The sequence below is a fragment of the Chroicocephalus ridibundus genome, chromosome 11 (assembly GCF_963924245.1).
Source record: "Chroicocephalus ridibundus chromosome 11, bChrRid1.1, whole genome shotgun sequence".
Taxonomy (NCBI): Eukaryota; Metazoa; Chordata; class Aves; order Charadriiformes; family Laridae; genus Chroicocephalus; species Chroicocephalus ridibundus.
In genome coordinates, this window is record NC_086294.1 from 2,118,197 (window position 1) to 2,145,104 (window position 26,908).

The window sequence follows — 26,908 nt, forward strand, 5'->3', positions numbered from 1 at the left end:
GGCAGGGGGAAGGAGGTGCCGGCGCGGGGCTGGCCGGGCGGCCGGACGGCTCATTTCCCGCCGGGGTAGCCCTCGGTCCCCTGGCCGCGGCGCCGGGGGCGCGGGGGCCCCCGCTGTCGCTCGGGAGAAGCGTCCGGGCAGGTTGTGGCGGCAACCGCCGGCGTGTCGCGATTGGCGCCGGTGTTGCTGTCCTGGGAAAGGAGCTCGGCGATTGGAGGAGCGGCGGGGAGCTCGGAGCCAATGGCGAGGCGGCTGCGCGGAGCACCGGCGCTCCCCCGCCCCGACTCGCCGCCACCCCTCCATCATCCCCGCCCCCCCGCATCGAACGGCGTCCGCCCCAAACAATGAATGGGAGCGGCGAGCGCTGAGCGCGGCCCCGCAGCGTGGAGGGCATCGCTCCCTCGGCCGGCCACCCGGCAAGGATGCCGAGGGCAGGGAAGGCGGGCCGGTGCCTGGGACTGCCGCCTGTCTTCTCTTTCTGTTTGTTCTTGCACAGCTCCTCTGCTCAGATCCGGTACAGCATCCCGGAGGAGCTGACCCGGGGCGCCTTCGTGGGCAATATCGCGAAGGACCTGGGCACAGATGTGGCGAAACTGGCGGCAGCTAATCTGCAGGTACTGTCCGATTCGGATTCCCAGTACTTCTCGGTCAATGTGAACACCGGCGTTATAATGGTCAGCGAGCGAATAGACCGTGAGCAGCTCTGCGGGCAGAACCCCCGCTGCTTCCTCCACCTGAAACTTGCCATCGAGAACCCAGTGGAGTTTTACCGCATCGAGGTGGAGATTCTGGATATCAATGACAACCCCCCGGAGTTCCCCAGTGAGGAGGTTTCCTTGCGCATCTATGAGCTGGCATCTCTGGGTGCCCGCTTCCCTATCCAGCCTGCCCAGGACCCCGACGTGGGCACCAACACCTTGCAGACCTATCACCTGAGTGCCAATGAGAACTTCAACCTTAACGTGAAGGCGCGCACAGATGGCGGCAAGTTCCCTGAGCTGGTGCTGGAGAGGGCCCTGGACCGGGAACTCAGAGCTTTCCACCACCTCGTCCTGACTGCCGAAGATGGGGGGTCTCCCCCCAAGTCCAGCAAGACACGCATTACTATTCAGGTTCTGGATGCCAATGACAACCACCCGGTCTTTGACAAACCATCGTATGGAGCCCGCTTGGTGGAGAACTCGCCGCTGGGCACCCTCGTGGTGAAGTTAAATGCCACTGATGTGGACGAAGGTCCCAACGGAGACATCCGCTACTCCCTCAGCAGCCACAACTCGGCTGCCTTACGCCAGATCTTTGCCATCGATGAGCAAACTGGGGAGATTCGCGTCCAGGGCAACCTGGACTTTGAGGAGGCGACAGTATATGAGATTGAAGTGGAAGCCAAGGACATGGGATCGCCCACCATGGAGGAGCACTGCAGTGTGGTAGTGGAAATCACTGATGTGAATGACAACGCCCCCGAGGTCATTCTTACCTCCTTCTCCAGCTCCCTGAGTGAGGATGCACTCCCGGGCACAGTGGTGGCCGTGATACACGTCAGAGACAGGGACTCTGGTGAGCAGGGCAAGGTCCAGTGTCACGTGTCTCCAGATCTTCCCTTCCAGTTGCGTAAGGACTACGAGCACCAGTACTCGCTGCTAACCAGCACCCGTTTGGACCGGGAGCATGTTGCCTACTACAATGTCACCATCTCTGCCTCGGACCTGGGCAGTCCCCCACTCTCTCGCCACACCGTCTTGCCAATCGCCCTGGCAGATGTCAATGACAACGCACCCCAATTTGACCAAGTGTCCTATGAAGTGCTGGTGGCAGAAAACAACCCGGTGGGCAGCATGCTGGTTACGGTCTCTGCTGCCGACCCTGACTCGGAGCAGAATTCCCGTCTCTCCTACTCCATCCTGCGAGCTGGTGGGACAGATCCAGGCCTGGATCCAACTCGCTACCTCTCCATACATCCCACAAGTGGGCAGGTCTCTGCCAAACTCCCCTTTGACTATGAGCAAACCACCTATCTCCAGTTCCACGTGGAGGTCTCTGATGGTGGCTCCCCGGCCCTGAGGAACAGGACGCTGGTTCATGTTTTTATAGTGGACCAGAATGACAATGCCCCACGGGTGCATTTCCCCAGGGCCGGGGAGGACTCTGCTACCCAGTTCCGAATCTCCCCCCTCACCGTCCCTCCAGCGCTCATCACCAAGGTGGTAGCAATAGATGCGGACTCGGGGCGCAATGCCTGGCTCTCCTACCACCTCGTGGAAGCCACAGATCCAGGGCTTTTCAGCGTGGCCCTGCGCTCCGGGGAGATCCGGATCACACGGGCCCTGCAGGAGACGGATGCCTCTGCGCATGAACTGCTGGTGGTGGTCCGGGATGCTGGTGAGCCCCCGCTTTCCACAGCCATCACACTGGTTGTGCTGGTGGAGGAGAAGGGCCCAGAGGCCTTGCAGGGCTCCGAGGGTCGGGCCACTGACGGTGGGGGCTTACCCTCGATTACACTTTATCTGATTGTATCCCTAGTGCTCATCTCCACCGTTTCGCTGGTGGGACTGGCAGCACTGGGTGTCCGGTGCCTCCGACGGGGCTCTGCGCCTGCCAACCAGGGCTGCTGCGTGGAGAGCGTGAACACGCTTCAGCCCCCTCCCAGCCACATTTTTGGGCACTTGCACTATGAGCCTAAGCAAGGGGACACGGTGATGGGCGTCCAGGTGACGGCCACGGCACCCCCCGCCCCGCGTTACCGCTCCTGCTTTTCGCCGGTCTCGGACATCAGCGAGTTCATGTTTGTGAAACCCTCCGCGGGTCCCGCCGGTGTCAACCCGCCGGATCCCACCCTGTGCAGCGAGGTGAGCTCGGGAGCGTGTCCCCCCCCGACCCCAGCCCTAGCGTCTGCGGGGCTCGGCGCCGGAGCGGCTCGGGATGCGGCTCCCCCGCGCCGGTTTCGGGGAGGGGGTGCCCGCCGGTACCCGCTGCCAGCAGCCGGGCGGGGCGGAGCGGAGCGGGGGTTCCCGCTGCCGGGAGTCCCCGGCGCCCCCCCGGAGCTGCGGGGGCGGAGTAGCCGCGGCGGGGCGGGGGGAGAGTGTGGGGGGGGCTACGCCGTGCGTATTTTGGGGAAGGCGGCGGAGGAGGGAGAGTAGGAGGAGGGAAAGGAAAAGGAGGAGGAGGAGGAGGAGGGGGCTGTGGAGAGACGTAAAACTGTCATTCGGTCCATCCCCTCCGCTCGCCGACTTTGTGTGTCTTTGCGTGCCGAGGAGCGGCTCAGACGGCCGGGCTGCTATCGCCCCCCCCCACACCCCCCACGCCCCCTCCATCCCTCCCTGTCCGGCTCCGGGGGCTCCGGCGGCGGCTTCCTCCCTGCGCAACCCGCTCGGACCCCCCTCCGGGGCGCGGGGGTTCCGGCGCGGCGGCGGCTCCCGGGGCCGGCAGCGAGGGCGGGGAGGCGGGGGGAGGCTGCGCGGAGCCGCCGCCGCCGCCGCCGTTCCGCGCCGCTCCGCGCTGCTCCGCTCGCACGCCCGGCACGGGATGCTCCGGGGACGGAGTTTGCCATGGCAGCTCCCGCTGCTGCTCGCAGCCCTCTCCTGCCTGCCGGCTCCCAGCAGCGCCCAGCTCCGTTACTCCGTGCCCGAGGACCGAGAGCCGGGCTCCTCGGTGGGCGACCTGGCCAAGGACTTGGGGGTGGACGTGCGGAGCCTGGCCGCCCGCAACTTGCGCCTGGTGAGCGAGGGTGGGCAGCGGCACTTCCAGGTGGACCTGGCGGCAGGTGTGCTGCTCCTCGATAGCAGGCTGGACCGGGAGGCACTGTGTGGGCAGAGCCTCACGTGCTCCCTGCACCTTCAGCTCGTCATGGAGAATCCCCTCCAGCTCCACCGTGTTGAGGTGGACGTCCTCGACGTGAATGACAACGCGCCCCAGTTCCCCAAGCCGGAGGTGGTCTTGGAGATCACTGAGGTAGCCAACCCTGGGACTCGGCTACCCTTGGAGGTAGCAGAAGACCCGGATATGGGCTCCAACTCCATCTCCACCTACGAGCTCAGCCCCAGTGAGCATTTCGCCCTGAGTATCAATGTGAGAGGAGATGGTGTTAAAATGCCTGAGATTGTACTTGAAAAAGCACTGGATAGAGAGAAAGTGGCTGTTCACCACCTAACACTGACAGCCCTGGATGGAGGGAATCCAGTGAAATCTGGCACTGCCAAGGTTACCATCCATGTCCTGGATGCAAATGACAACCCTCCTGTCTGTGACCCACCCATATCCACGGTGTATCTGGAGGAGAACGTGCCAGTGGGCACTCTGGTCACCAAGTTGAATGTCACCGACCTGGATGAAGGTCCCAACGGGGATGTGGAATATTCTTTCAAAATTAGCAATAATGCACCTGGTAAATTCACCAACCTGTTCTCCTTAGATCCCCGGACAGGGGAGATCAGAACCAAAGGCCTGCTGGATTATGAGGAATCCAGTGCTTATGAGATTGCGGTTCGAGCCAGGGACAAGGGATCCCCAGCCATGGAAGGACACTGTCACCTGCGAGTGGAATTAATCGATGTCAACGATAACAGCCCAGAAATCGTGCTGACCTCTCTCTCCAGCCCAGTGCTGGAGGATGCAACCCCAGGCACTGTGATTGCCCTCATTGGTGTGAAGGACAGCGATTCTGGTGACAACGGGCAAGTCCGTCTGCAGATAGCGAAAGAGCTCCCATTTAAACTGGTGTCATCTTTTAAAGAGCATTTCTCGCTGGTCACAAGTGGTCCCCTTGATCGGGAGAAGACCAGTGGATACAACATCACTGTGAGGGCTGTGGATTCAGGGTCCCCACAGAGGGCCACGCAAAAAACCTTTTACCTCCGAATTGCTGATGTGAATGATAATGCACCAAATTTCTCCAGCCCTTTTGATACAGCTCACGTTCAGGAAAACGCTCTTCCTGGAACTTCGGTTTTTTCAGTGTCAGCATCTGATCCCGATGAGGGTAGCAACGCCAAGCTCTCTTACTCCATCCTTCACAACGGGATGCAGGATGTACCCATATCAACCTACTTCCGCATAGACCAGGACAATGGCACCATCTACACTGTGAGAGCTCTGGACTATGAGCAGGATAAAGTGTTCCAGGTGCCCGTAGAGGTGAAGGATGCTGGGTCTCCCGCGCTCAGTAGTACTGCTGTAGTCCATGTGTTCGTCCTGGATGAGAACGACAATGCCCCCACTATTGTCTACCCTTCCGTCCCCAAGGGCTCTGCCTTCCACCAAACCATCCCGGCCTTGGCAGAACCTGGCTATCTGGTCACCAAAATTGTAGCCGTTGATGCTGATAGTGGCCATAATGCCTGGCTCTCCTACCAGCTGCAGGAGGATGCTGAGGCTTTGCCTTTCCAAGTGGAACGCCGCTCTGGAGAGATAAGGGTTGCACAGGCTCTCAGGGAGTCAGAAGATCCCCACAGGCTGGTGGTCGAAGTGAGGGACAATGGGACACCGTCCCTTTCGGCCTCAGTGGTATTAGTTATTTCCCCAGAGGAAAACAGCGTGCAGGACTTCTCCAAGTCCTTGGACCTCCCCAAATCTTCTCCCAAGGACACCAACCTAACACTTTACCTCATCATCTCCCTGGTGTCCATTTCCCTCGTGTCCTGTGTGATGTTTGCAGTGGTGGCTGCTCGGTGTCTCAAAGCTGGCACTGCCAGCTGGACCTTTGTGGATTGCTGCCGAGGGACTGGCCGCAAGCCTGCCTCCCATTTCCGCGGGCAGATGAAGCCAGATGGCTTCATCAAGTACCTGGACGTGGGAGGAGCGGGCTTGACCTCCCAGGCACAGAATTACACCTCTTGTTTCTCACCCATGTCTGACCAGAGTGATTTCCTCTTTGTAAAACCTTTCAGCCATTCTAGCACCGCAGAGACTGTGGCTGCCTATGAGCAGGTGACCAGCACATTAGCGAGTCCCTGCGATGGGGTAAGAGATGGGTCTTTCTTACTGTCCTGTCTGCTAAGAGCAACGGTCCGTAATATCCAGGCTAGGTGACTGTTCTCTGGCTGTCCTTCCACCTAAGAAGGTGGCTTCAGGGAATGTGTGTCACTGTCACCTCCTGGGAGGTGGCAGGTGAAAGCTTTGGCTCAGTTTGATGGAGGTGGGGGAAGGGGATGGGCATCACTGTAAAATCAAAGACTGTGTGTTTGTAGACGTGGAGAGTTTTCCTTTGGCCCCGTTCGTACTCTTTTCTTTTTAAAGTGATTCTTAGCATGGTCAGGAACATGTTTTTTTGGGTGCTTAACTTCTTGATTCTGTTTAACCTCTTTATTCTGCACGGCATACGAATCACGGTGTGGGAGGAGATTATCTGAAAGCAAAGTTTGTCGGTGTTGCTTTTGCTCTGTTTTAGAGGTGCATTGTAGGAATTTCTCATTTCTTGACTCCCCCAAATTTACTGTTTGTGTCCTGGCAAGAGATCGTTTTTCAGTTAGGCTGTTTCCAGCGAGGGACTAAATTCAGTGTTCAGCACTGAACGTAGTGACATTTTTTGCAAAGATCCTTGTGACCTTATGTGCCCTTGGGCTTGCAGAGACCTAGGCAGCGGCGTGCTTTGAAAACTTCAGCCACTTGTATTCAGATGTCTAAATATGGATGTAGGTGATTGTATTTAGCTGTAGCTTTTATAACTTCGGGACATAAAAAGTAAAGTAATTTTGTGCCATAAATGCCTGCCCTAAATTTGAAAGTGGTAATTACAACAGGAATTCAAAATATAGATTGGGAAGGGCTTATCAGGTGCAGGATTGTGTGTCAGCGTGTGCAAAAATTTGTATCTGAAATCTGGAGGGCAAGTATTTAAACAGCTTAATTTGCATTCCGCATGGGTAGCAGTGGGGACTCTATTTTAGGGGAGTAATTTATGGTAATATATTCTTTCATGAGAATCATCAAAGCTGTGGAGAAATTAGTGAAATCACATCTACTAAATAAAAATCTAGGTCAGCTGTACCCGTCTTCACTTTTCCTTAGTAATTGCATGTACAAGCAGAATAATCCTATAAAATTGATGTTCCACTGTATGGACTATGAACAGCGGATTCCTAAGGTAACTGTGAGAAATGTTGTCCTTTCCAGGTAGCGTGTTATCATCCTGGAGTTAATTAAGGAGATTATGATTTTCGGAAGTATGTGCCTTCCAGACAGAAAACAGTTCTGCTATTTAGTGCCTTTCACAAAGGCGTGATTCAAACAGGAATATACAAGCCTGCTTCATGTCCTTCCTCATTTACAGACTGTCCATTGTCTGATGGTAAAATAACACGGGCAGAAAGCGATACGGGGGCTTACTAATGAAGTTACAAAGTGTGCTGCTGTGTCTGAAGTTTAGTGTGTCTCCTAAACAAATAATGCTTTTTGTCTTTTGCTGTCGGAAGTTTATTCTTTTCTCTGTGGACAGAAAAATATTGTAGTGGTCCGGGGCCACAGCATCTAGGAAAAGTCATTCAAAAACAATGTGTGAAATCAAGATCTCAGGCAGGCCTTTTTCAGGACAGAAGAAGGACAGATTAGGAAGGTTTGTTATCATTTTACCTTCTGGCATTAAAAGCATCTTTCTCAGTATCAATTAACTCTGCCACCCCCACCCCCTCACTCCTGCAAGCTCATTACTTTGGTACCATTGCTCCTGCTGAATTGATGCCCTTATCAGTTTATTTCATGCTTCATTTCTTTCACAGCCTGGTTTCCTGAGCTGCTTTGGAAGATTATTCGCTGAATAGTTTTTGTCATGCTTTTCAGTATTCATGCTGGTTCAGAAATACTCAGGAAAGAGGCGGGGAGGGGGGGGAAGCTTTCTTTTTGTTCTAATTGATTTTCTTTACTTGGAAGGAACACGCTGATATTCCAGACTGAAATAATCCAGGATCAGTTCGCTTTCATTTTCAAAGGCAAGAATGGAGGTATTAAAACTCTTCTATTTTCTCTGCAGCAAGCTCAGCCTAACACAGACTGGCGCTTCTCTCAGACCCAGAGACCTGGAACGAGTGGGTAAGTGCATCTTTCTCTATTTTCGTGTCCAGGGAAGGTTTCTTTCTTTTGTGTGCCACTTTCAGTGCTGTAAAGTCCACGACTGGCAGTTCTTGAGGATGGGTGTTCCCTGTCGTTTGTAGAATTGTCCAGCCAAAGAGTCTGAAATACATCTGTTTCTGTGTCAGCTCTATTTGATGATGATGATGGTGATGTGACAGCTGTTGTTTCTAATGGTGTGTCTGGTTTTGGTGTCTACAGCTCAAGAAACACAGTCAGGAATGGGGGGCAAGCTCCAGGTGAAGTTGTGAGATGGTTAAAGGACTGGCAAACATGCTTCACAGCGAAAGGTTTCTTCTCTAAAGCAGATTTCGAGCATTTGGACCAGATTCTGAGTCCAAAATCTTGATTCCTCCCCCTGCAGGGAGGCCACTGGAAATCACTGTTTGAGTCCCTTTACCAGCCATGCAACCTCGAGCTCTGTGCTGCTGAAGTGTATCACCTGCTCTGGTGGTGCCAGACTGCTGTGTAAGCCCCCGTGGTAGCCAGAAGTTGAGTAGATGAGCCCCAGGTCCCCAAAGGCCCCTCTAGAGAAATATGTTGCAGCCACATCTAACTTGGCAGGAGCAGGTACCTCATGAAATGCCACTGTATGTCCTTTCCCCTGAGGGCTGGTCTGGCTGAATCAGGGTTGGGAGCCCCAGATCCAACTCCATTTGTTGAGGAGTTTGGAACCTTTCTTGCATTCCTTGGGAAGTGCCATCACCAACACGGGGTGATTCGTTAGTTCATCCAGGTGAGGAGCCCTCTGCACGCTTCCTGCTGGAGGTGGGCAATGGGATAGAGGGAGGCTAAGGAAGAAGGAATTAAACCCAATGAATCAGGAGCCTCACAGGAAGGAGGTCTCCTAAGGTCTGGTCTTGCTATTAAAACCATGGCTGAATTTTTGCCAATTTACATGTGATACCAAAAAAGCAAGACGCCCTGGCAGCAGAGCAGAGACCTGCCTCCCAAGTGACCACCCCTCTCTTGACCGTGCGCCCCCTTGGCCCTGAACCAAACAGAGTTTGCTTTTCTTGGCACACAGTGAGAAAGTGTCAACAAGAAAACACTGAGCAGGCACCGTGTGCCTCTCCCATTTTTTTTTTCCTGGTTCACAGGCAGGGGCAGGGGTTGTCTCCAGAGGGTGACCTTCCTTGGGTACCGTCAGGGTAAAAAAGGACTTAAACCGGGAGTCCACCTTCCTCCGTGAATACCCCAACCAGACGTTATTGTGTATGAGGAAACTGACTCTGGGATAATTTGTATGTGAAAAGATCATGTCTCTTGGGGTGTACCTTGGAGCAATCAGGAGAAAATTCGGATGCTGTCCTTCCTTGACTGGCGGGGTCAGGCACCCTATCTCTGTGGAAAAGAGAGAAGCTTACCCCTCTGTGTTTTATTGTTCCTGGTGGCCACTTGGCCAGCTCCTGTGAAGGTTTAAACAGTGCCACAGGGAGCATCGGGTCCTGGATTTCAGTGTCGGAGCTTGCAATTAAACATCTGCAGGTTGTGTCTTGAGTCTTTTCCTGGGTCTGTCTCGATAATTTAGCTTAACAGAAAATTAAGAGACTACTATAGCTAAGTTGTTGTAGCAATTAAACTTTGTTATAGGCTCTTCTAGCTGACAAAGCCAAAATGGAACGAGGGTTTGATGTAAAACGTATAACGCATTCCCACTGGAAAACAGCCATGGACTTTAACAACAAGGCTATTGCTGGAACAGTTTTGCCGGAGCTCTGTTGAATTCTCCATCACTGACAACATTTTAATCAAGAAAAATCTTTCTAACCGTTTACGCTCTAGTTCAAATGACAATTAGCTGGAAAGCCGTGTTAATACAGAAGTGCACCAGAGCAGCTGTAATAGTTTTGCTACAAGAAGTGAGTAAATGAGCCCCATCAGAGCAAGCTCTATTGCTCCTTCTTCTAGCATCGTGCTGCAGCTCTTCAAAGCACACAGCTGATGTACTGCAGACCTACTTAACTCAGTGCCAGGGACCTTTTCTCAGGTCATGGGACAGCGATGCTCACCTCAGCCCCCAGCCTCTGCCTGAAGATCTTTACAAGCTCCAGCCCCTTCCCAGTGCCTCAGTGGGAGCAGCAGCATGTAGAGTGGGAAGAGACAGGGCAGGAGAAGAAAAGGTGGCCTCAGACTCATTCAGGGGGGAGCTGATGTAGAACCACATGCTGGTTCTGGTGGACAAGCTGTGATGTTGCTCCTGAGGGTCTGCGTGACCTGGGTTCCTGTGGTAGTCCTTGAAAAAGCCACCTGAAAAGCTCATGTTAGTGCCTGTTGTGGCAGGGGTTCCCATAGCATGGGGTGCCCAGGGTGGCCCCGGGTTTGGAAAGGGGCTTTGCCAGAGTACAGGTTGGTACTGCGATAACTCAGTGGATTTTAATTCCCGCTGGTTTCCCCCCCTACCTGTGAGCGGATTCCACATTTGCAATGAAACAGCTCTTCCTGTTTTGTTTTTTTTTTTTCTGTTTCATTTATCCCATTTTAAGTTAAATCAAGGGAGATGTTTTTATTCTAAACCTGTGTTACAACACTAAAGGATGGAAATAGAAAGTGCTGTCATATGTTCATTGCCCAGCCCTGACATCTCTCTGGTGATTAAACAGAGAGATCCTGGAGAGCAGTCTGCTCCCCATTGTGCCCTTCCCGTGCTCTCCCCAGCATTTTGATGTCTGGTGTGTGAATTCCCTGAGCGCTGATTGCTAGTTCAGGTATTAAAGAGGGTGCAAGGACAGTTGCCTGAGCTCTGCCCGTGGTTACTCTTTCCAATGTTTGCTCATGTTCAACTGTGTCTCCTGCTGACAGGCAAACCGCTCCAGCACTGTGAGGTCTCCAAAGCGCGGGGCCCTGCTTGGTGCTTGGGAACACAGGCCACCTCTTAGCTGAAAAGAAAAAGAAGGGATGTGTTCTTAACTGCGTTTGCCTGACCCAAATTAAATAGCAATAAAGATAAGGCAGCTTAGACTAACGGTTTGAATGGATCCCGGAGGGAGTCCAGCACAGACCCGAAGCCAGAAAGCAGGCTTAAACCCATGTTGTGATTTCCCCTTTGCTGTCTTTGTTGAGCTGGAGAAAGCAACAATCCTGTCTTTTCTCAGCGTAGCCCTGTCCACCAAAACAAATCCCACGTGTCCCTGAGCACCAGAAAAAAAAAAAAGGGGAAGCTCAATAAGGCAGAGACCATCTCTCGATCTTGTACATCGCTGCACTCAGAGCGCTGTTACAGGACAACAAAGAGAATTTGTTCTTTGTTCTGAAACACAGGAGAGCTCTGGTGCACATGCTCAGGAAATAAGAGCTCAGACAATATCCTTTAAAAACGTGGTCGGGAGTCAGACTTGAGTAGAGCGATTCTCGACTAATCTTGTTTGGGAGAAACAGAAGGTTAGATTAATTCATTTAATGATGTTTGTATTTTGTTTTCAAAAAAAACCACAACCAAACCAAACCAAAAAAAACCCACCTGTGCTGTCTCTGGGCAAATTTAAATGAATACAGAATGATACCGAGCAGCAGATGCCATTCCTAGACAAATCAGATCAGTGGCTGTAGTGGAGATTACAGCGATGAATTGCCCAACGCACAGTCCAGCAGCGTTGCAGGACATCCCTGTGGGATTGTCACCATGGGGTTTCCCTGGCAGGGGTGGAGTAAGGGGGGAGAACGAAGGGGCTAGGACTGGTACGAGGGACCCATCTTGCTGCTTTTTCACTATTCAACAGAGGAGCATAGGCTGGGATTGTGCCTTTCACATTCATGGTACTTGCCTGGCTGGCAGCTCTTTGTTCTGATCTCTGTGTGACGGTTTATTCAGGAAAACACCCGGCTCAAGTCAGGATTTCCCTCCTGGAGGAGTGAGGAAGGTTCTGTGTTGCTCACAGGTGGGCACAGGAGGGTGAGACATCCCGGGATGGGAAGAGCCTGTATGTCCTGGGTAGCTTGTGGGAGGAGAGGGGACAATTTCGGCCACGTGGGTAGGCTAGGAGGAGATCCCAGGCAGGAAGCATCCTGGGGACTGTGGTGGGGGACTCCCAAGGAGGTGGGGAGCAGCATGAGAATCCCCGGTAGCTCTGGGGGAGGGAAGAGCAAAGCATGCAAAGAAGATATAGAGTGCTATTTCACACCCCGCCCCCCATTTATTTTCACTAATCCTTAATCTCCCCGTGTTACTGGTTTCCGACTGGTTACAAGCCAGGCTCCCCCTCCGAGGCCGAACACAGCCAATAGTGGTGTTCGCTTCATTCGCCCATTAAACAGCATCACGGCAGCCCTGGCTGACCCTGGCCATCCTCCCCCAGGCTGCGCGGAGGGAGGAAGGAGAGTGCAGCAGGGGGGGTTTGGGGCTGCCAGTGGAGAGACTGCAGCAGTGCCCACAGAAGAGCTCAGAAGGAAAGGAGGGATTTTCATTCTTTATTTTATTTTCACGCCTGAGGTCCAAGACCTGGGCTTGCAGGAGTCATGGCAGCCTGCCTGTGTGCAGTAAGGGATGGGGAGGGGGAAAAAGGTATTCCAAGGATAGTCCTTAAATGTTCTCAGGAGTGTTCATAGAATCATAGAATTGACTAGTTTGGAAGGGACCTTTCAGATCATCTAGTGTTCTCAGTGTTCAGAGTGTGCAGGTACTTCCAAGGGGTGGCTGGAGCTCGGGGGGCTTCTGCTGTGTGTTTGGGGTTGTCAGGAGGAACCACGTGACAGCAATACCCCAGTGTATCAAGACACGGTCCCGCCAAGGGGACACTGTATGTACGTATCTGTGTGGGACATCCCAGAGCAGGCAGCAGCTGGGGCCAGGGGACAGAGGCAGAGAGAGACATGTACATTCATGGGTTTACGCAGTGAGGGGGTGGAAACACAGCAGAAAGACAACTGGTCACAGATGCAGGCTTTAGCACGTCCTTCCTAAAAAAAAACCCCAGCTTGCTAACCCAGCAGACACAGGGGTGTCTGCGAGTGTTGTAACGCCATAGGAATTTACGTTGCAAGTTTGCGTAATGTTATAGTGGGTACAGCAGCAAGTGCTCTAAGGCACACGCACACATGCAGCAGTGGAGATGTCTGGGTAAACACCAACAGGTTTACCTTGTCTTCACTCATTCATTGAAAGTGTGGCGAAAACCGGCAGATGCTGGGGAGAGGCGCCGGCCAAGCTGCAGCCTGCAGCAGTCCTCTCCCCCGCCTCCAGAGCTACTGCTGAGTTGCAGGGATGGGTCACCCTGGCTGTGACCCCTCTGTCCCACTCATGCCCCACCTTGACTCTTCTGACGTCTTTTGATAGGCTCACAGAACAGTTTGGGTTGGAGGAACCTTTTCAAAGATCATCCACTTAACCCCCCCTCCCCTGCTATAGGCAGGAACATCCTGCACTAGATAAGGTTGCTCAAAGCCCCGTCCAACCAGACCCTGAACACTTCTACAGTTTCTCTGGGCAACTTCTTCCAGTGTCTCACCACCCTCATCGTAGAACATTTCTTCCTTATGTCCAACCTAACCCTACCCTTTTTCAGTTTAAAACTGTTGCCCCTTGTCCTGTCATGACTGGCCCTGGTAGAAAGTCCTTCTCTGTCCTTACCCCTTTAGATATTGAAAAGTATGGTAAGATTTCTCCAGACCCTTCTCTTCTCCAGGCTGAACAACCTCAACTTTCTCAGCCTTTCTCCATAGCAAAGCTGTTCCAGCCCTCGGACCATTTCTGTGGCCTCCTCTGAACCCGCTCTCACAGGTCCATGTCTGTCTGGTGCTGAGGACCCCAGAGCTGGACTCAGTGCTCCAGGGCAGGTCTCAGGAGAGCAGAGTAGAGGGAGAGAATCACGTCCCTCGACCTGTTGGCCATGTTGCTGCTAATGCAGCCCAGGATACATCTGGCTTTCTGGACTGCAAGTGCACAGTGCTGACTCATGCCCCATTTTTCGTCCACCGGTATGCCCAAGTCCTTCTCTGCAGGGCTGCTTTCAATCCATTCATCCTACATTGCCCCAGCTGAGGTGCAGGACCTTGCAGCTGGCCTTGTTGAACTTCATGAGGTTCATGTGGACCCAGTCCTCCAGCCTGTCCAGGTCCCTGGTGTTTCCCACCATAATACCTGCTTTTGCTATCCCTTCTGCATACCATGCAGCAAGGGTCTCCCTATGCTCCTCTTCTCCATTCCCCACAGCATCTCCAGCCTCCTGTTTTCTCTGAGCCCCTCCCCAGCACCACTGTCATCCCACACAGCATCCCAGGCTGTGTCCAGCTCTGAACCAGCAGCAGAACAAGCAGCTTTTGCAATTTCCAGCCACCTGTGTGATGCCAAGCAGTGACAGATGAGCTTGTGGTCCAAGCATGGCTGGCAACTGAGCCTTTCCCTAGCAGGAGACATCATGAGGGTCTTTCCCGGTTGATTTTCATGCAAGTGATAGAAGAGTGGCATATCAGAAACTTCCACCTCGCCATCGGATCTGGTTGAAAGCACTCAACAGCTTCCAGAACCCAGGGGTAGTTGAATGAGTGGATGGACAGCATGGGGGAAACAGGTTGAAAAAGAGAAAAGGAGACAGTTTTCAGGACAGTGTTACCTGGAGAACATGCAGCTCATGGGACATGCAGTGAAGCTGGTGGCACTACGATTCCTGGGGAAGGCCAGGAGCCCTGGGAGCACTTCTGGGCTGTGCAGGGTTCCCAGCCTCAGCTTCTCATTGACAGGGGCAAGAGGAGCAGCAGAAATAACTGCCACCCTGGAAAGTTTAGGAAATAATTGTAATCCTCAAGTTTCCATCCCAAATGCACTCAAAGGTTGAAGCCAACAGTGTTATTTGCCAGGTCAGCTTCCACATGTTTTGCAGGTGGATCAAAAGAAGGGTAACAGTCTTTGGGCCAAAATTACTGCTTCTTCTGGTTTGCATTCATGTGCCTGTGCAGATGCTTGAGTATTGAGTGATTCCTCCAGGGCTTCTGCAGCACGCAGAGTACGGAGCTGCTCTCAGCTGCCATCCTGGGGCCTCAGGAAGGTGTGAGCAGAGCCTGGCAGCCTGAAAAATTGCGGCACCGTCTGGAGATCCCTTTGGGGTCATCACTTTGCAGGAACAGCCATAATCTAAGTGACACTGCGCCCACCTAAGGTTGAGAGCTGCTGTGCTTTAATGTGGGCTGTGGACCCCTGAGTGAAGGAGGAGTTGTGCTAGTAAAGGGGCTCTGCTCTGAAGGGAGAGTTCCGGCCCCCTCCCCCCAACAAAGCCTCTGGGGCTGCAGAGCTTAAAGCACCAGCTTGTGCCAGGTCCTGAGGAGCCTGGGAGAGAAATTGCCTTTCTGGGGAGTATTTGAGGTGGTTGTTTATGCCCAATGACACAGCCCACGCCAGTCCCCAGCCTGTTTTTGTGGTTTTTGCTCAGAAAACACCTTGGAGGAAACCATGGAAGCCCAGCAAGAACCAGAGGGTCACGTCTGCCAGGTTTGGTGTTGCCCTGGTGGGTCTTGAAACAGGAAAGTTTGACGACGACTCAGAGGCTCATGGCTTTGAGGTGCTGGAGCATGTCCAAAGAAGAGCAACAGAGCTGGTGAGGGCTCTGGAGCACAAGCCTTATGAGAAGCAGCTGAGGGAGCTGGGGGTGTTCAGCCTGGAGAAAAGGAGGCTGAAGGGAGACCTTCTTGCTCTCTACAACTCCCTGAAAGGAGGGTGTAGCCAGGGGGGGTCGGTCTCTTCTCCCAAGGAACAGGCAATAGGATGAGAGGAAACGGCCCCAAGTTGCACCAGCTGAGGTTTAGACTGGATAGGAGGACAAATTTCTTCACTGACAGGGTTGTCAAGCATTGGAACAGGCTGCCCAGGGAAGTGGTTGAGTCACCATCCCTGGAGGTGTTTAAAAGAAGTGTAGACGAGGTGCTGAGGGACATGGTTTAGTGGTGGACCTGTCGGTGTTAGGTTTCCAGTTGGACTCGGTGATCTTAAAGGTCTTTTCCAACCTAAATGATTCTATGATTCTATGACTGGGGTTTCCTATCAAACGCTGCAGAGAAAACGCTGCTTTAATGTATTACGGGGCTGCTCAGAGCCTGGCTTTGCTCTGAGCGTGGGCTGCAACCCCCTGGTGCAATTTTTAGAGTGGATTTGAGGCAGTGGGACAGGCAGGAGCTGTTTTGACGCTGGGAACAGGAGTTGTCCCTGGATAACTGCTCTCGTTCCCCACTTCCTGCAGAGCTGAGCCGATCCTGGGACTGGAAGCTGAAGGTTTTGTAGTGATGTGTCCTGGTCCCAACCCCACCTCTCCGTCCACAGCTAGGAGACCACAGAGTTGGTCCCCCAAGGTGTGGACGATGCCTGTGAGCACTCCTGCTTGCAGGGTTCACCCTTTTGTCTAGTAACAGCCCAAATCTGAGCAGATTCAGTATTTGGGCTTCTTTCTGCATCACACAGCCCTCTTAGCTGAATGTTTCCTTCCCTTATTGACCATTCTGGGCCAATAATCCCTTTATCTGCATTTGTGACGACCCTTGAAGTCTGAGCCACCTGGATCCTGCCAGGCAGGACAAAAGCTGGGGAGTCTTTTATGGAAAAAGGGAAATATCCAAACAACGGGACACACTTCTCATTCTGGAAAGCCCCCAGAATATCAGTAGTGTCACCATCACAGTGTTATGTATAGAAATGCTATTTTAGGTAGTTTAGCAGGTGCTACGTGTATTAGTTTAATTTTCCTGTCTCCATCTGCTTCCTGCGCAGCTGAGCACATGCCACGGCCGGCTGCAGAGGCGCAAGGATCGGCCAAATAGACACAATAACCTTTCCAAAGAATTTCTCAAAATATCCTTCCTTGTGCATTTAGGGCATGGATGGCGGCAGGATGGGCTGGGCGAAATAATGCTCGTCTCAGCTTTGCCTCATCCAGGAGGGCTGGAAGAATCCCCTGGAGGGGGGACACTGCCCCTGGTCCCCCTTTTAGACACATCGTGGCTTATTGTTCTGCCTCCATGGCAGAGCAGCATCCCAACAGCTCCACTGGCTGGAAGTAACGACTCACGGGTGCTTTGGGAGGCTGCAAATCTTCCCCCCCGTTTGCCCGCTAACGATTTTCAATCCCATCTTTGCAAAATCATGATCTTAAAGCTGGGCCTCATCCAGGTCCTCTCCAGCCCTTGCAATTGCATTACAGAAGCGGCAGGGAATGTGTGGAGCTGAGGGAGCATGGGGGAAGGGCCAGCAGCATCCTCTGTTAAGGAAGGGAGAAAGGCAGGAAATTGTGGGTATTTTGGAGCCGGTTCCATTTTTTCAGAGGCTGGAGGAGGTGGGAGGGTGCGGGGCTGTGGGAAGCTGGCATGGGTGGTGGGGCAGAGGTATACTGGCCCTGGGGCTGCATCTCCAGCCATGGGGTTGTGTCCCCAGCACGCCTCGAGCACGGCAGAGACTCAGCACCGGCAGGGACAGATCTGTTCCCTTTTGCTTGTCACTTTGCCAGCCGAGAAATGCGTGGGCTGAGATTTTTACTTCTGCTGCTGCCTCCGTCTGGAGCTGTGTGTAGGGAAATGGTGGGCAGGGGGCGCGGGGAGGGCTTGGAGGAAGCTGCGAGACTGGAAACAGCAGTGCAGGGGGGGTTAGGCACAGGGAGCAGCCTGGGGGGACCAGGGGCTGCCCAGGAATGGGGCTGAAGGAATGGGCTTGAAGATACCCCCTGGTCCTGGGAGCTGGGTGGGGAGGGCAGAATCCTGCCCCAGCCAGGCTGCTGGGGTGGGGGTGATGGGAGAGTGGGAGCAGCAGCCAGAGCTGGGGAGCAAACGGGAGTGAAAGGGGAAGAGATTGGGAAGAGAAACAAACCCCAGCTATATTCCCCTTCACGGAGTGGGGAAGCCTGGAAGCAGCCAGGGCTGTGGGGTAGGAGCTCTGCTGGCCATAGGAGCCAGAAAGCCCCAAATGAGAGAGAAGGGAGGATGTTGAGGGTATCCCAGGAAAATCCCCAGGCCAAGCGCTGCCGATGCCCTGCCAGGCAACCCTGGGGTGTCGGGTTCTCATCCCTGGGGTGCTGGGCTGTCCTCTCCAGTCCCTGGGGCTTTGACAGCACTGCTCTGGCACGAATAATCTTCTCCAGTTTGCTGTGGTGCTGCTATGGCTTGTGTTTCCAGCTGCAGAGCGAGGAAAACAATTTTTCAGGAATCCACCGGGCAGTTGTGCAAATAAATGTTTGCAGGGCCCTCGGCTGCCATAGTGACGAGCTCCATAGCAACCCCGCAAGGAAATGAATAATTCTGTGCTCGAAAGGGAAGTTAAAAAGGGATGCGGTGGCCAGAGGTGCCACAAAATAGCTGGTGAGGAAAGCACCCGGGTCCACCCTGTGCAGCTTGGGCAGATGCTCGTGGAAACCCTTGACAATGGGGCAGCCTCACGATGCAGCACGGAGTGGGGCTGCGTCAAGGCTTCAGGACAAGCCTTTCATTTTGGCATTCCCTGGTTTCCAGGTAGCCAGGTTTAATGAAGACATTTGCGGGTCGTGCGCTGGCTGTACCTGCCTCTGCTGGCACAGCCCCCATCCCGTGCTTCGTGCCCACCATGCCCTGAGCCCCCCTAAGACGCTGCATCCCTGGGTTTGTCTCAAACGTGGGTTTGCTTCCTTCCCTCCAGTCCTAGCTGTGCTGGAAACATTCCCGAAAATGAAAGCCAGCTCTTTTCTGAGCTTTGAAGTGTGGAGTAGAATTGAACAGAGAGAAAAAAAAAAAAGTGTCCTATGGGGGGGATGGGTTTTTAGAAAAAAACCTATTGAGTCAACAGCATTTGTATTAAAAACAGCAATTCCTTGGAATCATTTCCATAGAAACCAGCCCTCCCGTTCCGGGCAGCCTCCCCGCAGCAGCGCCCAAGGCTTCAGCTGAGTGGGGAGCAGTGCTGCAAGGGGGTGCTCCGAGGTCTGCCCGCCCCAGGCACGGGGAGTAAGGGCAGGGCAGGCTGCTCGCTAGTAAATCAGTGATTCACAGCTCTGATTCACAATTCCATCCTATAGCCATGGAAGACGGCCAGGTCTGGTCATCAGCTGTGTGCCTTTTTTCCAATGCGAGCAGTTATTTTTGGGTGTTTTTAGATTACAGCACTTGTTTTTTTTTTCTGTGCCTTTGAATTCTGGATGATTGCACTGCAAGTAATTGAGGGACTTGAATTTCCTGCTTGGAGAAGTGAGCTCAATAGCGTTTTTTGCAACCCTAAGGCATTTCTAAACTAGCTTTTATGTGTGGCATCATGGGGAGCAGGCACACAGCTTTGAGCCTGTTCGTGGAAAATTTGGGAACACTGGGTGCAGCAGGTTTGCAGAAAAGGACCTGGGGACCATCAGGTTGAACACCAGTCACCAGTACACCCTTGCCGTGATGGAGACTGACTGTATACTGGGTTTTACTGATAAGATTGTAGACAGCAGGTCAAAAGAATACATGGTTGCCCTCAACTTGGCAGTTAATGGGACCACACCTGGAGCTCTGTGCCCGGTTATGGGCTTCCAACTGCAACAAAGACATGGCCATAATGGGAGCCACTAAAATGATGAGAGGTCTGGAGCCTGTGGCAGGCAAGGAGAGGCTGGGAGAGCTCCTTCATCTTGGAGATGTGAGAGCTAGGAGAAGGGTCTCATTGCCATCTTCAGAGGTGCACAGTAAAAGGACGAGGGTCAATGGGCACATGTTGCAACAAGATAAATTTGGAGTAGAAGTTAGGAAACATTTTTCACCCAAGGGTGGTCAAACACTGGAACAGGAAGCCAGAGAGATGGAGAAGTCTCATACTCAAAATGTGGTTGCTCAGAGCCTTGAGCTTCTAATATAAAGTTGGATACATCTGAAAGCATGGCCCTGTTTTGAATGGGGTGTTGGACCAGAGACCTTCCAAGCTTCTTTAGGCTGTGTGCTTCATGTGCCTCTCCGTCTGAATCAGTCTGTGATTTTGTGATCCCACAGGGCATTAAGGGGATATAGGGGTCTGTCTGTCCCCCTGACACTGGGGTATAGCTGTAACACGGGTGCCGGTGAAGTCATAGAATCATAGAATCATAGAATGGTTTGTGTTGGAAGGGAGCTTAAAGATCATGTAGTTCCAACCCCCCTGTCAAGCAGGTTGCTTGACCACCAGACCAGGTTGCTCAAAGCCCCATCCAGCCTGGCCTTGAGCACTTCCAGGCATGGGGCATCCACAGCCTTCTTGGGCAACCTGTTCCAGTGCCTCACCACCCTCACAGTAAAGAATTTCTTCCTAATATCTAATCTAAATCTCACCTCCTTCAGTTTGAAACCGTTATCCCTCATCCTATCATTACACTCCCTGATAAAGAGTCCCTCCCCTTCCTTCCTGTAGGCCCCCTTTAGGTACTGGAAGGCCTCTATGAGGTCTTCCTGGAGCCTTCTCTTCTCCAGGATGAACACTTCCAACTCTCTCAGCCTGTCCTCATAGCATAGGTGCTCCAGCCCTCTGATCATCTTCATGGCCCTCCGCTGGACCCGTTCCAACAGGTCCATGTCCTTTCCATGCTGAGGACTCCAGAGCTGGATGCAATACTCCAGGTGGGGTATCACCAGAGCGGAGTAGAGGGACAGAATCACCTCCATCGACCTGCTGGCAATGCTTCTTTTGATGCAGCCCAGGATGCAGTTGGCTTTCTGGGCTGCAAGTGCACATTGCCTGCTCATGTTGAGCTTCTTGTCCACCAGCACCATGTCCACCATGTGAGTTCATGTGTGTTCACTCCCTCTCTAAGACAAGAAGAAAGGAAAAGGGTTTGAAAAACTGCCCATCTCCCCATCCTCTGGAGATGAATCTCTCTCTGCTCACTGGTGACGCGGGGTCGCCCTTCCCTGGGAGCACACATCTCTAAAACATGAGCTCAAAACTGAACAAGATCCACACGTTTCTTGGTACAGCCGTTCCTCTTGTGCCGTGCTCTGGAGGGGTTGGACTGTGTTGCACAACGCCCTCCCAGGCTGCAGGGACTGACCATGGCCCTTCTTTCCTCCCCGTCCAACTCAGCCCTGGGCAGGTCTGGTGCTCGGTAGTGGCTGGCTTTCCTGTCTGTGCCTGCAAGCAGCCATGGGGCCAAGGGTCATTGAGGTGGAGAGTGAAGACCCCTAGTTAGGGAGCTCAGTGAGGTTGGGGGTCCTGGTACTACCTCCCAGGTGAATGTCCTGGCCGCAGGGTGAGCCTTTCCTTCCATGTGTTCCCGCTGTCCTAGGGCATGGAGGCCCAGCTTTGACAGGAGGCAGGAGGAGCTTCTGTCCAGTGCAGCCCATTGCCCAAAGGAGAGGTGGGAGGGGAGGAAAGAGTCTCTTGGGAGGTGGAAAATGTGACGCTGGCACTGCCACGTCAAAGAGGGAGTTGAACCTGAGCCTCCGATTTCAAAACACAGTTCAAACCACTGGAATATTACAATTTAAGAAAGAAATGGATTTGGCACTTGCTTGTGCTTTCCCTTTCCCCATTCCCGGATCCCATCAGCATGCTGGGGCAGCCCTCAGAGCCACGAGCAGCTGCTCGGGAGGCACTGGGGTGTTCCTGGCCATCTTTTCTCCAACCCTGAAAAACCTGGGAACCTCAGTTGCCAGCCTGGGGGGGCAGCTGGTGGGGCAGGAGCTGCTGGGGTTAACCGGTGGCTGAATGGGTTGTGGTTTGCAATGGGTTTTAGGTTCCTAAGTCCTTTATTGGATCTAGCCCGGGGCTCTATTCCCAGCCCTGCCTGTGACATTAACAGGTCACTGCAGCCCTAGGGCTGTCCCCACCCTGTCCTCGCTGCCTGCACTGCCTGCGCTGCCTGCACGCAGCTCCCTGACACAACACCGAGCGCCAGGCAGCGGTACCCACCTCCGCAGAGTCTCGGCACAAGCATCATGCAAGTGCTGAAATCAATTTGCGAGGCGAGCAAGCCTCGCTTCTGGCCTTCTTGAAACTGTGCCACCACACGTGTCGCGGAGGATGGATATAAATAGTTTTCAGGATGCCCTGGGTTGCAGCAGACGGCAGGTATTTCAGAAGCAGCGCTGTTGGCAGTGTCATGCCGGGGCAGCCTCTGCTACATTAGGGATTGTTTGCATCTTCCATAGATAAAAACCAGTGCGAGAGCAGTGCCCTGTGCCTGGCTGGGGATGGATCAGCCAGGCGATGCAGAAGGGGAAGGAACAGGATGATAGTGTGGTCTTGGCACTCCCACATGCCTCCCTTACATACAGATCTTGTGTTTCAGAGGGAGTTTGCCCATCTATTACCCCTCACTGTGTCCATACCAAGCTGAGCAGGGCTGTGTGGGGTCTGATCAGAGCTCACGGGCACTCTCATCCATCCTGTGCAGTTTTTCTTCATGTGTGCAGGACATTTGCACAGGGAGGATGGGGAAGGCTCTTGTGCATTCAGGGCTCCCCTCCTTGTAGAGCTTTTATGCAGCTGCCCACACTACAAGGTCACTGTGGTAGATAACAACCTCCGAGGATGTGCCTGTGGGTCTGTCCCATTTCCAAAATATCGAGCCTGTCCTGTGTGTGAGGGCTGCAGCGGGTGCAACTGTTGGGAGCACTCAGGCAGCGGGATGCTCGGTGTGGTGGTAAAGAGCCCATCTGCCGCCCAGCGTGCGGTGTTGAGTTGGCGGCGGCAGTGCCTGCGTTGGCATTTGCAGCACAGGGGGTGCTGAGCATTCGAGCATAGAGCTGCCATGCTGGAGCTGGGGCAGATCTCAGCTCCTTGAGCCTGTCTGATCAGGGCTTTGGGGTCTGGCAGCTCCTGGGTGCAACGGCTGGGTTCATGACGGTAAAGGAGGAGGCTACCTCCGTGCCTTGCAGCCTGGTGGTTTGAACACTTGCCTGGGAAACGGGCTCAGGTTTCTCCAAGGGGAAGGGCTTTCAAACCCCCAAATCTCACTTCTGGAGAGCTCCCAGCTGCAAGAGCGGGGCAGCCCTCATCCCAAGCGAGCCAGCGCACAACCAAGGGACAGATCCTGGCATCCCAGTGGGCAGAGCACTCAGCTGAGAGAGACCGGTGGTCTGAATGATGTGGTCACTTAAGGTCAGAGCAGAAGAGGACCCAGGAAGCTGGTGAGATGTTTAGGTGTCTCTGCTGGAGGCAGTGAGGTGCTAGGGGGGCTCTGGGAGCACAGCCCTGACATGGAGAGGAAGTGTTACCAGTGAATGGTGGCCAAGCACAGCTGGCACCTGGCAAATGTGAAAGCGGGGCTTGTTAGACTGTACACAGACTGCTGATTGTAACCTCTGTCACAAATCCTCCTTAATCAAAGCCTGGGAGCATCCCCAGAGTTTTCCCAGGCAGATCTGTGGTGCTCAGCCCCCCCATCATCCAGCCTCAGGGAACAAAGGTGGGCACCCATCTCCCTTCTCTCAGCGTTGCTTCGACCTCCCCAGGACTGTTTGCTGACAGGTCTGTAGAGCTGGCAGCTGCTCTTGGACTCCTTTCAGAGCAGGTTTCATGGTGCTGGGCAACTGGCTCTGTGGGATCCCAAATCCCATCACGCTGTGGAGTTTTCTCACCCTCAGTCTCCCGAATGAAGCTGCAGACCAGATGTGTGACCTGAAATTGCTTGAAAGGGTCATCCCCTCACATGGTCTGCAAAAGGAACAGAGGACCTGGTTGTACAAGGGTGCGTGCAGCTCTGGGACTTTATGACCAGCATTTTTTTGCGGTATTATGTTGGTGGGAAGGCACCTAGGGGGGTTTTTGAGGAGTTGAGGTACTGGCTATCTCTGAAGTCAGCAGGAGTTAGGTAGGTGTTGCTGGAAACACTGCTGAGCCCTCCTCAAGTGCTTTTGGTGTTGGTGGTTATTCTTCAAAAGCCTGGAGAGGGATGGAGACCTCTGAAAGTGTTTTGATTCTTGAGTGTTATTTAATAGAAGGGTTTAAAGCCTGCAAACTCCTCTCTGCCAGTAGGCAAGCCCGCAGCCTTGGCTTCTCGTGGTCCCTGACATGTCTACTCCTCCTTATGGAGCTGCAGTAACTTGCTGTTTCTTTTCTTTTCCCATAGCTCCCAGAATGGAGAGGAAGGTGGAGCCTGGCCGAACAACCAGTTTGACACGGAAATGCTCCAGGCCATGATCCTGGCTTCAGCAAACGGTTGGTCTCCATTCCATGTGGGAAAACCATGGCACTTGCTCTCGCGTGGACATCTCAGATGCATGCCATTAGATAAGATGCTGGTGGGACTTATGTATATGGGTTATTTGGGGTGGCTTCAAAAGTGCTTCAGCAGTTGCTGGTGGAAAAGCACTGCCCTCTGCGTTACCAGGCAGAGGAGAGGGATCGGGAAGGATTAAGGCAGAGGAGATACCAGATAGTCATCAGCATCAGACATACTGTAGGCATGGGTACTTCTTCCACCCAAACTATGTTATCTGTGTATGACAGAATGTTATCTGGCTCGCGATGTGGTTGTGTTCCACAAAAAAGCCGGTCTTGAGCCGATATTTTATAAACTACTTGGTTCCTTAAGGTCACAGTAAATGAAATATCTGCTATGTGGCAACTTGCTGTAAGGTGAGGAGGTAGGAAGCCTGGAAGATTTGCTTATGGCTAGAGGCTGGGTCAGGAATACAGTAAATGCCAGACTCAGTATCCCCAACAAACCTCATGTCTAGAGATGCCGGCGTGTGCTCCCTGCTCACGCTGGGTCCCTCCGCCAAGCTGCGGGCTCGCCAAGGTTTGCCCCACCAGCTGCTGCTGGCTCTTTGCAGTTGTAATCACTAGGGTTTGCTTTGGGGGTCATTTTGGGTTGGTTTGTTCAGGTTTATGGCCATGCCATACGGAAGCAGTGAGCAAGGAGGGGTGTTCCCATGCACCCACGGTCTCCATGGCTTTGTATAAAAGATATGCGCAACTGTCACTCTGTGCAGCACTACGGATAAAGAGGCTGGTTTTCATACAGCTTTTGTTTATAAATACCTCCAAGTCTTTTCCCCTTTGATTTAAAAATAGAAGCAACAGCACAGCCATAAAACCCCGCGCAAAATGCTTAGGATGTTTCCTTTGAGCTGTTGGGAGAGAAGGAATCTGGGGGAGGAGGGGATGGCTTTGCTGTTACTTTCTTGGAAAGCTGCTGCAGCTGAACTTTGCTGCTCTGCAGACACCAGGCAGGCTGGAGACACAGCTGCCGTGGCCAGGGAAGGGGACGAAGGTCTTGGGCAAGGGAGTTGTTTACACTCAAGGGAAAGAAACAATGCGAAAACGTGTCTCTGCTCTGAAAAACGACTATGGAAAAATAGCCGCTGGGGCTGCATGTGGTTATCATCACTCCGTGCCTCCAGATCCGGTTTCCTTACTCGCAAATAAAGCTGTTTTTCTGACTGCTGCTTGAGAGTCCCCAGGATCAGAGAGCTGAGCCGGTCCCTTCCAGGTTAAGCACCAGCTTCTGTGTAGCCCCAGGCCCTATTGCAGCAAATCTCCCCCAATCCACAAGTCTCAAACAGTCCTATCCTCTCCCACGACTTCAGTCTGCCCAGGGGGTTAATTTTAATCAGATCCATCCACTAGATAAGGGCATTCCCTGCTGCAGCCCTAGGGAGAGGATGGCTCCATCCACTCCATCCTTTTCTGGCCCCTGCTGGTCCCTTGCTGCGCTGGCTGGGGACACAGCACAAGCTTTGTCCACCAGCACTGTCTTTTCATGTCTCCCCTGCTCCCTGTCCCCCCCTTTTTTCTCTCACTCATTAAGCTAATAGTATTGATTGGAGCAGGCTTTGATGAGGGGCGGTGCTAATTGCCCATTAAGCTTTGTGCTGCCCATCGTTGGGTAATGTTTCCTGGTTATTTAAATGGTCCTTATCTCTTACTGTCACCTGCTGAACTCAGTTTGAGCTCCGAGGTGGTGGGTGGGACACAATGACACAGGTGATGGCACTGTGCCGTTTGCTCGCCCGCTCCTCTGAGCATGAGCTGCTCCCACACAGGGTGGTGGATGATGGCTTGCACCACACGACATCAAGCCCATGCTCAAGTCTGCGTCGAGCAGAGACCACCCGGGAGGCAGAACATTCCTCTGCTGCTGTTCTGGTCCATGAGCCAGGGATGCCCCGCCCCCACCTCAAAAAGGGGCTAGTGATGCCCTGCCCGCATCCTGACCCTGTGCCAGGGGTTATCCTTCGCTTCAGCAAGAGGCAGAGCTGGCCCTGCCACGCCAACCCTCTGCCGACCCAGTCACTCTGAGGGTTAAATCACTTGCCCAGTGGTTAAATCACCCTCCCACACCAGAGTGCCTGGCGACCTGGTTTCTCCCCAGGGTTGCAACCCTGTTGTAGGGCTTCTGCCTCCCTTCCCGGGCTCCCTTCCTCTGGATCTTCCTCCCTTAGAGCTGGGAACAACGTGAAAAGCCAGTGTTTTGAGCCATCTAAAAGGGCAGAGGCAGCTGCTGAGACAGACCAAGGAGTGCAGATGCTCCAGGACACCAGACACTGAAGGGCAGACATCCTGTCCTTAAAATACTCTGGCTTCCAGCGAGAATTTAAAGGGGTGCCATGAGATGGCGGGAGAGCAGACAGGCAGCCCGAGGAGGTCCTTCTCCCCAGCTCCACTCCCCACGGGGCAGGGGCAGTCGTTCTATATTCGGTTCTCCTGAAAGCCCCACCAGCAGCTGCAGCAGCACATGCTGCCTCAAGCCTCTCCTCCCCTCTGCTTATGAGGGCGATGGAGCCCCTCGCTGGTTATTTTTGCCAAAGTCCAAATTCTTATTTTCCTCCTCAGGACTGTTTGGGATAATGGCTGGCTGCTGGTAAAGGCTGAGCGTAACCTTTCCAGCAGCAGCAGCTGAAGTGCCCACCCTGCTTGGCAAGAGCAACTCGGTGCCCATTTATAAACCTCTATTGTCCCTGTTCTCTCTTCTTTTCAGCTTTAATGTCAATGTTACCTAGAAACAGCCCTTTGCTCCTACCCTGG

General features: G+C 53.4%; 1 protein-coding gene across 18 annotated transcripts in view; it reads left to right on the top strand.

Moving 5' to 3' along the window:
- The window catches only part of LOC134521748 (protocadherin gamma-A4-like), a 140,365-nt gene that overhangs the window by 109,551 nt on the left and 3,906 nt on the right, over positions 1-26,908 (top strand). For 13 of the 18 annotated variants that reach the window (XM_063348593.1, XM_063348589.1, XM_063348590.1 and 10 more), the window contains 2 exons: positions 7,961-8,019; positions 24,009-24,097. In XM_063348593.1, coding sequence (XP_063204663.1) covers positions 7,961-8,019; positions 24,009-24,097 — 148 coding nt within the window. The other 5 variants (XM_063348602.1, XM_063348597.1, XM_063348588.1 and 2 more) reach the window with 5 other exon arrangements.